The 12,304-nt window shown below is 41.8% G+C and overlaps 1 protein-coding gene across 1 annotated transcript; it reads right to left on the bottom strand.

Moving 5' to 3' along the window:
- Window positions 1-1,943: 1,943 nt before the first annotated feature.
- LOC140952021 (L-gulonolactone oxidase-like) lies at window positions 1,944-12,082 on the bottom strand. Its single transcript, XM_073401418.1, has 7 exons — window positions 12,002-12,082; window positions 8,083-8,333; window positions 7,263-7,615; window positions 6,207-6,580; window positions 5,549-5,836; window positions 3,815-4,067; window positions 1,944-2,858 (listed from the first exon to the last, which is right to left on the bottom strand). Exons 2-7 carry the CDS (start codon window positions 8,321-8,323, stop codon window positions 2,589-2,591), a joined length of 1,779 nt encoding a protein of 592 aa, XP_073257519.1. The 5' UTR covers window positions 8,324-8,333; window positions 12,002-12,082; the 3' UTR covers window positions 1,944-2,588.
- Window positions 12,083-12,304: the final 222 nt, after the last annotated feature.

Here is a 12,304-nt window from a genome sequence, read left to right as displayed (position 1 = left end):
ATGCCCAAAAACAAAGGGAAATAAAATTTGAATCAAGGATAAAATTGAATCACAACATATGCATCAAGCAAAAAAGCAAAATCGGAAGCCGCCAGAAGAGCGGTGTACTCAGCAAACTGATATGTCGACCTGAGAATGAGTGTAGCTAAATGTCGTGGGTCGTGGGTAGTGGGTAGAGGTCGTGGGTCGTGGGTGTGGGTCGTGGGTCGTGGGTCGTGGGTATGGGTAAATGTCGTGGGTCAAAAAAAATATAACAATAAAAAAAGATAAAGTAAATTAATTGAAAAAAAGAAGCAAATAGAAAAAAGTTGTAAAATATTTATGAGACGAAAATCTCTAACTCCTTGATTGCCTTTTTGTCACGGCTACTTCTTCGTCCTCTTCCCGATATTTCCTTTGCTACGTGGGACTTGACTCCCTTTTCACAACATCACTGTATAAAAGACATGTTGCCAATGAAGATTTATCAATACCTGAGCTATCGCCGCGAAATAAACGTTACAAAAGTAAATTATACCTGCAATTTGCAGAAAGTATGGGACAGCTCAAGCCTGAAATTCATCCGATTGCTTCGAGTCGTTTTCTCCTCTCAACAACGTCGTTACTGAGGGAGTAATAACGACTCGAAGTAATCGGATGAAATTCAGGCTAGGAACAGCTCTAACTCACTGAATGGAAATAGCTGCTCACTATTAATCTCTATTCGATCTGCATTTCCAATGATCAGCGGAGATTTTTTAACATGATGGAATGCAATCACCGTGACAAAGGGGAGGGAAAAAAGACAATTTTGAGGTATTTCATATTTTTGGATAGATTAAGTCTTTCTTAAAGAAGTTTTAGCTCTATTACCATAAGAAGGTACCACCTTCATTCCCAGCCTTTCAAGTTAAGCGAGACCGTGTGCGTAAATTTTATTACCGTACGGAAATACAATTTTCTTGATTCGTTTTTTGTTTTGTTTTGTACTGTTTTGTGTACAAAATCTTTGCTGTAACGATTCCTTAAACTGAAAGGACGTTTCAGTCACTGTTGACATCTTTGAGAAAGAGCAGTTCAGTCTCCACTTTTTCTATAGCCTGCCTCAGGTTTACACAGTGTACAGAGTTTCTTTTATTTTTCACCTATATGCCTCTTTAGTGCCCGTTAAAGGATTCGCTTATTTGTTTTGCTGACCGCGAGGAAGGGGAATGGGACTGGTACGAGGAGATTTTCATTTCATGAATTTTCCACCTTTTTGCTTTTCAATTTTTTAATTTTTATTTTTTTTGGAAGACTTTTCTTTTTTACCCACGACATTTACCCACACCCACACCCACACCCACGACCCACGACCACTACCCACTACCCCCGACCCACGACCACTACCCACTACCCACGACCCACAACATTTAGCTACACTCCCTGAGAATGGACATGTTAGGGTAGGGTAGATCACTGATAACACAACAAAAAGCAAGGGTCCCAACATGGAGCCCTGTGGCACACCTGCTGTTAGGGTCCCAAAGGACGATAACTGTCCTATGAATGAAACCAATTGAGTATGATCAGTTAAATATGATTTGCACCAGAGTAAAGCGTTTTTATCAAGATTGTAGGCTTCGAGCTTGCTTAGCAAAGTCGCATGATCAACCATGTCAAAGGCCTTCTTATAATCAACAAAGACCATACCGTTAATCTTGTTTTTGTCTAGATTAAATAACAGAGTATCAACTATATAAGCGATCGCCGTCTCTGTGCTGTGCAGCTTCCTGAACCCAGACTGGTTTCTATAGATAAGATCATGAGCATTTAGATAAACAAAATTGAGATAACAAGTCCAGCAAGTTACCTAAGCCAACAAAAAGTTCAGAGTGCAAAATTCGAGTAGAAGATTGTAGCCATTGAATAGTCTTGTTCTTCTCTCACTCACCCAGTCATATGCTATCTACATTTTTTGGCAAGAAAAGAACGGTAAAACAAGAAGAGAAATCATATTCATTATCATTACTTAAATTCATGCTATAACTACTTTATGTTAAAGCGTATGAGCTACGCTGAAACGGCAACAAAAACGTAAACTTGTTTTTCATTCATTGCTGCTAAACAAGTTGAAAAGCGACGTTGCGAGTTTCTCCAAACAAGATTATTTATTTTGTTTCTTTACAATGTATTTGCCATATTACCATTTGATTACATACTTGAATTTGTTTGTTAAACGCTGTCATGTTTCTCGAGTTAGAAAGCAAATCGTTTTGAGGATTAACGTCGTGTACTACTTCAGTAAAACTAGCCTCACTTAATAAATGTTCGCGCCATCATTACTTACTTATCTCCCATTTTAGCAAACACTCTCGAATCACAAGCAAATCCATACAAAAAATCAGGATCTCACCCCGCTTGTAAACAGTTTAGTTCTACAATTTAACATTTTCTATATTAACCACCACAACTTCAAATACTGCAGAGTTGCTCTACAGTACTAGCATGAGCAGATCAGACTTAGTTCCCAACAAAAACGTTCAACTGCCTAGTCCCCTGGAGTCACTTGTCAGAAAAAAGATCAGCGATACCTACGAAAGACGCGAAAGAAAGTTAAACGTTTGTCTCTAGGCAGTTGGCTGTTCGTCGATATGAGGAAACAAATTAAAACCCATTTTGTTGGTAAACTGATTGTCAAAACACTCTCCCTTGTTGAACATCTTGTACACTTTTATCCACTTGAGCAACTTCTCCTTGTCGTAGAGAGCGCGTATCTTCATTTCGTTAAGCCGGTTATTCTTTCCCCAGTGTGGTCTTGCCTTGAATTCTCTAAAGAGTTTGTTTTCCACCACCTCTTGAAACTCTTCAGTTCCGAAAGCTCCGGGGAGGAATGGTACCTAAATAGAGTGCACAGTAAAAGTTTTATTAAACCACCAGAGGCTTCTTTCTTTTCAAGGCTATTTGAGGGAGTGGAGGGTCTTGAAAGATGTCTGAACTTTATAGTGTAACAACTTTTAATCTAATTACCTGCAATGGTTAACTGTTATTCAAATTAAGGAGGAGATACGCCCAGGATCCACTTTCAAAGCTACTTCGATTCAATGAATTAATCAATCTTTATAAGTGCTCTCGGTATATACACAGAGACGAAAATTACGGGTTGAAAATTAGCAAAAAAGAGAGCGCAGCCACTTAAAGATAGCAAATGCCAGTTGCGTTAAGTGGCTAGCCATGCGGAGAAAATATTTACGAAGAACTCAAAAGGCGTCCATCGCGTAAGTTTTCGCTGCCATCGCGTCGCCCGATCGTAACGTTCCAAATACACGGCCCCGACGGGAATTCCACCCTTTTCGTTTTGTCAAACTCTACCGTCAGCCGATCAGAATATAGATCGAATACAGTAAAATCTCTCAACAATGGACAAGACAGGAGATAATTGGATCCTGACACAATTATAAACGACACTAAGTGTTTGTTTGAACGAAGTGTCCGTCTTCCCTCAGAGAGTTAACTGCATGGAAGGAGTAAAGGACGGAACGGACCAACTCCAGGTGTCCGTTTTAGGGAGGTGCATGTCCGTCGTATAGAGAGACTGAGAAAAGTATGAAAAACGGCAGGGACCAACCCCTGGTGTCCGTTTTAGAGAGGTGTACGTCTTATAGAGATGTCCGTAATGAAAGACTGGACTGTGCTAGGAGAACTTTTGAGATATGTGTAGTCATGACAAACGCTGGATCGCTTAAAATCGCTCAAAATATCACTTCTGAAGCAGTGCATCGCTCTACTATTAATCATCCAGTACGGTTTCTATGCGGTTACACATGTGAAGTGTACGGCCTTCCTGTGCTCTCACCTCAATATAGCAGTTAATTTCACTGGTACGGCTTCCGTCAGGTCTAAACTTGCTCGCCGGGCTCAAAAACAGATCATCCGTCTTCACTAGTCTCACATATATAGGTAGCAAAGAGTACTGATTGTGCCTGTGTGCGTAATCTTGAGCCACCTGTATGACCGTACCCAAGGCACTGTTCAGGTCCTTCAAAGGCAAACACCATTCCGCGGTGGCCATGCACGCTGAAACAAAAGAAGGAACAAGATTTTTAAAACTACTTGAATATCTGCTGTGATGGGATATACCCTTTGCAGATTATACGATTAGAATTAGGGTTAGAATCCTGCATCTTTAAGGATTAAGCTTTCTCAAAGTAAGAGAAATGCTGAAATCTATAAGTAGATTTATAGAGGCATCAAATAAGCAAGCCTGAGAACTCAGATAGAATATTTTATACCGCTCAAAATCAAGTAAATTAGAAATAACAACAACAGCAAAAGTAAGAACGAGAAATAACGATGAACAACCGTACGTGAGAAATTAAAAAAGGCTTCTGAGGACAATTTTTACATACAATACTCCGCAGTCTTCTAACACATAGATCTCTCGTTTAACATACAAGCTGTACTACTAGTTACGTATAACTAATTTAATTTGTCCTTTTTATGTCTTCCTGCTTTCGCATTTGTAAAACTAAAAGGCTATAACGTTATCGGCGTTTTTGCGTTATTACAAAACCCCACAAGTTAATTAGATAACGTATTATTGGCTGGGCAATGTACAGTCGACTCCCGATAACTCGAACCTTCAAGGGAAATCGGAAAAAGTTCGAGTTATCGGGAGCTCGAAGAAAATAGCCGGGAGTAAGGAAAAAAACAGTTTTTACTGCACAGTGAGTATTCTAATCACATTTAATTGTAAAAATGTTGAGTGAAAATTGAAAGATACTGTTAGATTATAAATCAGAACGTAAAGTAACAAAACGATGCCTAAATAGAGCATGCATTTTATTTTTTGAGACGTAAAGCTATTTCACGTTAGATTTGTGGCAAACAACATCAGCCTCCACTATCGATCCACTAGTAGACTAGATGCCTACAACACGTCAATGGGAAATTCAAAATTCAATGTTTCGGAGGCAGTACACACTTTTTTCCCGACTTTTTAAGGGCTCAAAACATTGTTCGAGTTATCGAGGGTAAAATTATATAGAAATGATCTGAGGGGAAACAAAAATTACTTCGAGTTAGCAGTTGTTTCGAGTTATCGAGGGTTCGATTTACAGTAAATGTATGACAGAAATCCAGGAGGAAATCGATTTTGGTTCGAGTTAGCGCGAGGTTCGAGTTAGCGAGGGTTCGAGTTATCGGGAGTCAACTGTACTACATCGTATTTGCAGATATTATCCGTGCAAAATTTTGAGTCAAACGGAGGCTCTAGCTGGCTGTAGTGGGTACTAATTCAAATATTTGCTATTTAGTCAGACATTTAAAACAAAAGTGTTAGCATTTAAAAAGTGTTTTTATTTACTGATCTCAATACTCAGCTCTCGTTGTCCGGTTTATTTGAGGAGGAAAATTGACTGGCGAGCATATCACGCAAATTAAAAACACAGAGGAAAATGCTAATTTCAAGATATCCAGCCTTAATTGCGACGCGAGACATTGTTAATACAATCACATCTAAAAAATAACATTTTATGGGATATAATAAGTTTGGACTCGTGACCATAGAGTATCCACGCGGGTAACTTACTGAATATTGCCTTTCGTGAACTGTAACACGTTGTACCACTTTTGCACATACGGCTTTTTGAGCGAGAACTGGGACAGTCCAAAATTGGTGAGTCGTGGAATGCAGGTCGGGCAACAATTGGCGCACCCCTGGAGACAAGAAGCCGTGCAGTCTGTCTGCATGCAGCCTATATCAGCTATTCCTCTACCTCCACAACAATTGCAACAGCATGAGCAGCAAGCAGAACACGTGGGCGAACTCTCTGTTCTCTTGGCTTTCAAGTAGGCCATGTGGATCTGCTTGTTTATCCTAGGGGAAAAAAAGACAAAAGGATAATAAATTCGCTCCTGAGGCTACTCCCCAGGGGTTCTCCCTTATACACGCTAGATATATATCATTGCCACACTATAGGATTCAGCTTTTGACCTCTTTGGTCTAAAATTGGGTACAGATTTTTGAAAAAGGGTAAGGCGTTGTGTTCTGTGTAAAAAGTTTCTACGAACGGATATGTTTTTTTAATCATTTTTCTTTTTGCAATGGCGATTTGGGCCTTGAATAGGGTAGGGACAGCAGTCGTATATTTTGGTTTGAAACTGGATAAGCATGCCAGGAAACATGCCGCACAACCAACCTAAATTTTCCAGGAGTAAATCCCGGGTGAATAACAGCAGTGACTTACCCTTGTCCTATTGGGTATGGATTTACAAAAAACGAGAAGTATTCTCCTTCCTCTTGGTTTCTATACATTTCAGCAAAGATTTGAGGGACCTCTAAATCTTCTATTGAAGTCCAGGTTTGTTGATACAAGGTTCTGATTTCCTCCAGATTGTACACGGGAACACAACGGTATGTTATGGAGTAAACTATTCCCATAGAACCAAGTCCCACTGCACAGGCCTTCAGGACGTCATCACTGTTTATCTCGATTGGGTCATCCCCATATTTGGCGTTGTCAACCTTTTCTTTGCTGGCTTGTATGGTTTCGTTTCCGCCACGCACCTTCACTTGGATTCCGCCAGATATGATTAAATGAAGGCCCACTACTAAAGTGGACTAGAAACGAGACATATAAGGTTGATTGTTGTTATCTTTATAGCTGGAAATTACTGGCAAAATGTGGCATGAGCTAGCCTTTGCAAGATGGGGGAGGGAGGACTGGACACGGGCCGTGAAAACCTTATTTTTAGGGCCTCTCTTCTTCCCGTCCACTCTCTCTCCAGGGAAAGAGACCTTGGGAACAAGGGTGGGGAAGAAACTCGACTACAACGCTGTCACCGTTGAAACACTTGTGTCTTGTATCTCGGAAGCCATAGACATATTCTCAGCAGAGTTTGTAATAATTATAATGATAATAATCTCCTTTGTTTGCCCTCGACAGTACTTATAACACTAATGCTTGTAGGGCCGAGCAAATGCTTGAAACAAATAATTCAAATGAAACTTAACGGGGTTAAAAATCCTGACTAGCCGGAGCCAAACCAGTTGGCTATTTACGAGCTTGATCGAAGATTTGAACTGGGGACTACCGAGAACTAATCCAGCTAGTGATTAGGGCGGGACTTAAACTTATCAAGGTCTGCGGATTACAAGTTCAGCGCTCCCGTTTGTACAATCCGTCGAAGCTTTTCTCTCCCGAGAGGAAAACCCTTGGCGCGAGGGTGTAGCCAAAGGCACTAATGCTGATAGCTCCTATTCCCGACTATCCGTTGTCTATCTACAAGCTGAATATCCTTACCAAGGTTCCACTGAATATCCCTGATCCGTGAGTAGAAGTGTTCGCCACACCTCCCACTGTTTGGCCAGCGTAATTCCCCATCATATTAAGCGCCCGGTCATGTTTCTTGTCTAGTTCCTCAACAAAATCAACAACGAGCTTTCCCGCCTCGACTTCGATGTCAACGCATTCCTCATTATCGTTGTACGACCCCGGTTTTGTCAGTATCCTGTTCAAATCTGTCATGACTACAAGTATGTCTTTAGTGTGCGTCAGACGAGACCATGACGAGCCTGTGCCAACAGCACGAATGGTGCAGCCATGGTCCGACGCATACTTGCATACAGCGGCAATCTGACCGGGGGCGTCAAGGCCTGAGTAAACAAAATATCAACAAAACTTAACCATTTACAGTTTTATCTTGTCGCTGTGGTTCGACTGCTGTTTGACATTGTCCTGACGTTGGCAAGGGAGTGAGTGAAAATTCTGAGTTGGTTTGGAAATGGGGTTTTAATCTTAATTTAAAGCGCTGTGTGAAAGGGCTCAGCACACCTCGACATCGCCCTTGGCTGGTCAATTGATCAACCTTTATTTAAAGAGTGACGAAAATAGTGACAATCCTAATAAACTTAATAGTGACCCTCGGTTGCTGGTGCGATAGAAGGAGAGAAAATGATACTCGGCGTAATTCAGGGCTTTGATGGCTTCCACTTGACCACTCCCTTATAATCTACGCTGAAGAGCTTTCCTTGTTTCATTTATTCGCCAACTTGCCCGTTCCTCCAGTCAGTCATTTTTCGTTTAGACGTAATTATTATAATTTTTGTTTATGGCTACAAACCACCGGACTGCTCCATTTGATCCATAATATCTTCGTCGTCATCAATTCCGTGAAAAGCTTCCGGCAAACTGCTCACGCTAGTGGCTTTGGGGTGGTAGAGATGCACGAGGGGCTGGACCATCTCCGATCCGTCGTAGTTGTACCAAACTCGGCGCCCGGTGTATGTGCAAAAACGAATGCAAGGGAAGATACATTGGTAGGACCAACGCGTGTTGTAACAACAATCAATTTTGTTGCCCATGGTTTTGATTCTGCAAAGAACAAAAAGCGAACAGTTTTGGCAACATTCTCGATCCCAGAGGCGGCGATTGTTTTGTTCAGCGCCAAAGATATATTGGCGCTGACCAAAAGGATCGTGGCCCCTACGAACAAGAATGACGCGAAACAATCTCGTTGCCAGAGTCTTCTGGAATCTTTCATCAGCATGGTGTCGTCTCGCTGACCAAAAAGGGATTGGATTCGAGGTTGACCGTTCAACACCATTGTTACTTGAAAGAATTTAATAAATATCTCCTTCTTTTCGACATGTCATCTCAATGCCGTTGTAAACATTATAATTGTAATATTTGTATGGATGTTGTTGTGTCTTTTCATGTTTCACCATTTCTTTATTTTATCTGTCTTTTCTTGTATGTAAAGGGTAATACGTCGTGGGCAGAAAATAAAGCCCGGGTCGTCTGTGCTGCCCTGGCTACAGAATATATTTCCCCACCATGTGGGGAGAGCCTCCTTTTGCCTTCTTTTTCATCGAAGGAAAAAGGAGGCTCTGCCTGAATGGCGTCAATCCTTTTAAGTAAACGCAGCCCGAACTTCTGGACTAGTCAATCTTGTTTTCTCTTGTCAAACTGGTTTCTCGAGTGCGAGCTTCCGTTTATTGATAAACCGATGTTCAAGATCCTGCTGTTCCAAGCGTACGGATATTAGGTCCGGATTCGAAGCTGTATCCAAGTAACATCCAACGCATGCTCAACAACGATCTTACTCGATTCATGGACTGAGTCTGTCTCTATTGCGTCAAAATCGAGTAAGCGAAAGAAAGGTTCTGCTGGCCGGGTGACATTATAGCTTTATGATTAATCTGATGCCAACTTTTTATGTGTTTTCAAACCAACAAAACCCCAACGTTCGGCGGTTGTTTGAATTTAAGGTTTAATTTGTTGGAATTATCGATCTTGTGTGTGGTTCAATCGTGATCTGATCAAATAGGTCGTGTTGGTGACTGTTTTAATTGTCCATTGGCTTGCTTTAGTCTCGAAAGACTATGGTGTCGCGCTCTGATTAATGGTACTCGAAGAGCGCCTTGTGTGGCTGGAAAGACCAATTCGGGAATGACAGTCCCTTCCGCACAGTGAGCAGATGTGGAGAGCAGATGAGGTCTCCCTCGTTCCAGGCTTTCCTCGTTTATCTCTTTGTCTCAGCCTGTTCGGCAAGTGTCTCTTCAAACTCGAAAAGGCCTTGCTGCAGTGCCTGCCTCCAAGCAAAACGTTCCGAATCCACGGTTTCCCATTTGTTGATGTCAATGCTTAAGGCCTTCAGGTCCCTCTTGCAGACATCTTTACAGCGTAATCATTGAGGCCTGCCAGTGGGGCGCTTTCCCAGAGCTTATTCTCAGTAAAAGAGATCTTTCAGGGATCCGGCCGTCGCCCAATCTTGCAGCTTGCACCAGGACTATGTTGTTTGGAACTTTGTCCTGCCAGGTGATGTTGAGCATGCGGCAGAGACAGCGCACGTGGAAAGTGTTAAGCTTCCTCTCCTGTCGTACGAGAAGAGTCCAGGACTCAGTGCCGTACAACAGTATGCTCAAAACACAGGCTCTGTAGATCTGGATCTTGTTATCTTTCGTCAGCTTCTTGTTAGACCATACTCTCTTGGTCAGGCTGGAAATGGCAGTGGCTGCTTTGCTTTGCTGTTTGGCTCGGAGTCCAGAGAAGAAGTGTCTTAGAGGATCGAGCCAAGGTACTCGAAGTCATGGACAACCTCCACTTCGTGTTTCAAGATTGTAATGCTGTGAGGTGAATCCAAGTCCTGAGCCATGACCTGTGTTTTGTCTTTTTTAGACTATATGGTTAGTCCAAAGTCTTAGCGGGCCCATGGGCTCCTGGCGGGCCTTGCTGAAACGCGTACGGTTCATGAGCCGCTGAAGGTCTCGGCTGAGTGGGCGGTGACGGCTGCATCGTCGGCAAAGAGGAGATTACGCAGATATTTCATTTGGACTTTGAAATTTGCGTTTAGTGTGGAGATGTTGAAAAGCTTTCCGTCTAACGTGGCCCGGAGGTAGATGCCCTCTGTTGCATGTCCAAAGGCTTGTTTCAGCAGGACAGCGACGAAAAATCTCAAATAAGGTCGGTACGAGGACGCAACACTGCTTTATGCCACCTCAAATAAATTATATTAAATAATGTATCGGTCAAGTCGAAGCTTTAACATCACCCATGGATAACCCAGGGCATTTGAAGTTTTTGAAGATAGTTGTTCAAATTCCCCCTCCCCGGGCCACAAAGCCGTCCAAATGCCAAATCGTACGTCAATTCTAGCTGAACAAATACCCCCATCCCCAGGGAAAATAAAAAGTGTCCATATTATTTTTTTAACTATGTAGTAGCTTCCTAATGCTCTTGAAGCCAAGTCTGCGGACCGGTTTCAATGAACACTACGGGAGAGCCGCGCCATTGTTTTTAGAAAGTAGCTCAAGTTTCACCCCCACATAGATGGAAAAACCTAGAGTTGTCGAACAAATATGTCATAAATACAGCAAATGATTGGCATCATGTAGAAAGAAAGCTAAGAAAAGCATTGTGGACATTTTTAATATAAACAAAACTCTTGTTCAGAGTGGCTGAATTTAACAGGTAAACATTACACGCAGACACTCAAAGTAAGTTTACCTCTATTAATTTTAAAAACGAATCATCCGTATTGTATTTGTTGTAAATACAACTTAATCATCATTGTACAAAAGAAACACATTTTTTTTTAAAAAATACCATCAAGTAAAACGCAAAGCTTACCCGGACCTTTGCTTCGCAGCCAGTCAACCAGTGCTTGTCACACGAAATCGAGGCTACGGTTCAAATAGCGTAGCGCGCGAATGACGTCAAAGTGACTAATTTGCAGTTTTTGTCTGAGTTTTGACATTTTTCGCATTTTAATGGCAAAAGTGAGGAATTCGCTAATGTCAATTTCAGTTTGTTTGTCTGAGTTGCGGGTCTATAATTAGTAACTGCGCGCAGCGCTATTCCCTAGCTAGACTAGCTATCCCCCTTATGTCCGCCCCTCCAGGAGGGATCTGATTATCGAATTCCCCTCTCCCTAGCCTGCGTGGTCTCGCGCCCGAATTCCCTTCTCCTTCCCTTGAACGCCTTCCTCGCAGGCTACCTTCTCCCCGGCACGGCAAATGTGTCAAATAACCGGGGTATGCCACGTATAGGGGTGGATATTAAAGCTTTAATTTAACCGATGATACATAGTATAGCACTATTAATCTCGTTGTACCATTATTATACTTTGCACTCTTCCAGAGTCGATACGAGATGCTACAAAGGCAAAATATTTGCAATCAAATCTGCCGTTTATGTGCTCATTAAATCATTTCTGATAAAACCACTTACTGTATAGCCAGAAATAGGTGTTTTCAGTGGCAAGGAAATTTAGCAGAACAGCCTCCAAAGGCCGAATGGCTCTGAATTTTTGTAGTAAGAGAGTAGCCTCGACGGCGCAAAGAAAAGTGAGCAGGAAAAAAACAATCCGCAGCTTTTTAAAGCTTGAAACAGAAGTAGGGTTAGCGAAAGTTCCAATTCAGTTCGAACTGTATAATGTCCCACTGGAAATTGCCTCATTCACCGAGTGCATTTCATTAGATGGACCTGTGAATTAAACATTTAAAATTTATACGTAGAAAATATATACAAAAAAGCCCTACCCCTGTCGCTCAGTTGCTGTGGAGCACTTGCCTCAGTGTTATTGCTTGATCAAGTTGCCCTTTTTTAATACTTCACACACCCCTTTCCTTTCATGTTACGAGCGTCGGGTATGTTAATCGATGTGTCAATTCGATATGTCAATAGTATGTATGTTATGCTTGGCAGACTTACGTTCTTGCATGTAAATAATATCTAGACCAATATTTGTGTCAAGGTTGAGGGAATTAAGACAAAAGCAGTCACACGGCGGTTCAATGATTGATATTTTCAATTTTGTCGTAATTTGTAATACCTGTCGCAAT

Source organism: Porites lutea, chromosome 11, assembly GCF_958299795.1.
Source record: "Porites lutea chromosome 11, jaPorLute2.1, whole genome shotgun sequence".
In the NCBI taxonomy this organism is placed as follows: Eukaryota; Metazoa; Cnidaria; class Anthozoa; order Scleractinia; family Poritidae; genus Porites; species Porites lutea.
Note: the sequence above shows the minus strand (reverse complement) of the source record. Positions and strands in the feature narration are given on the sequence as shown.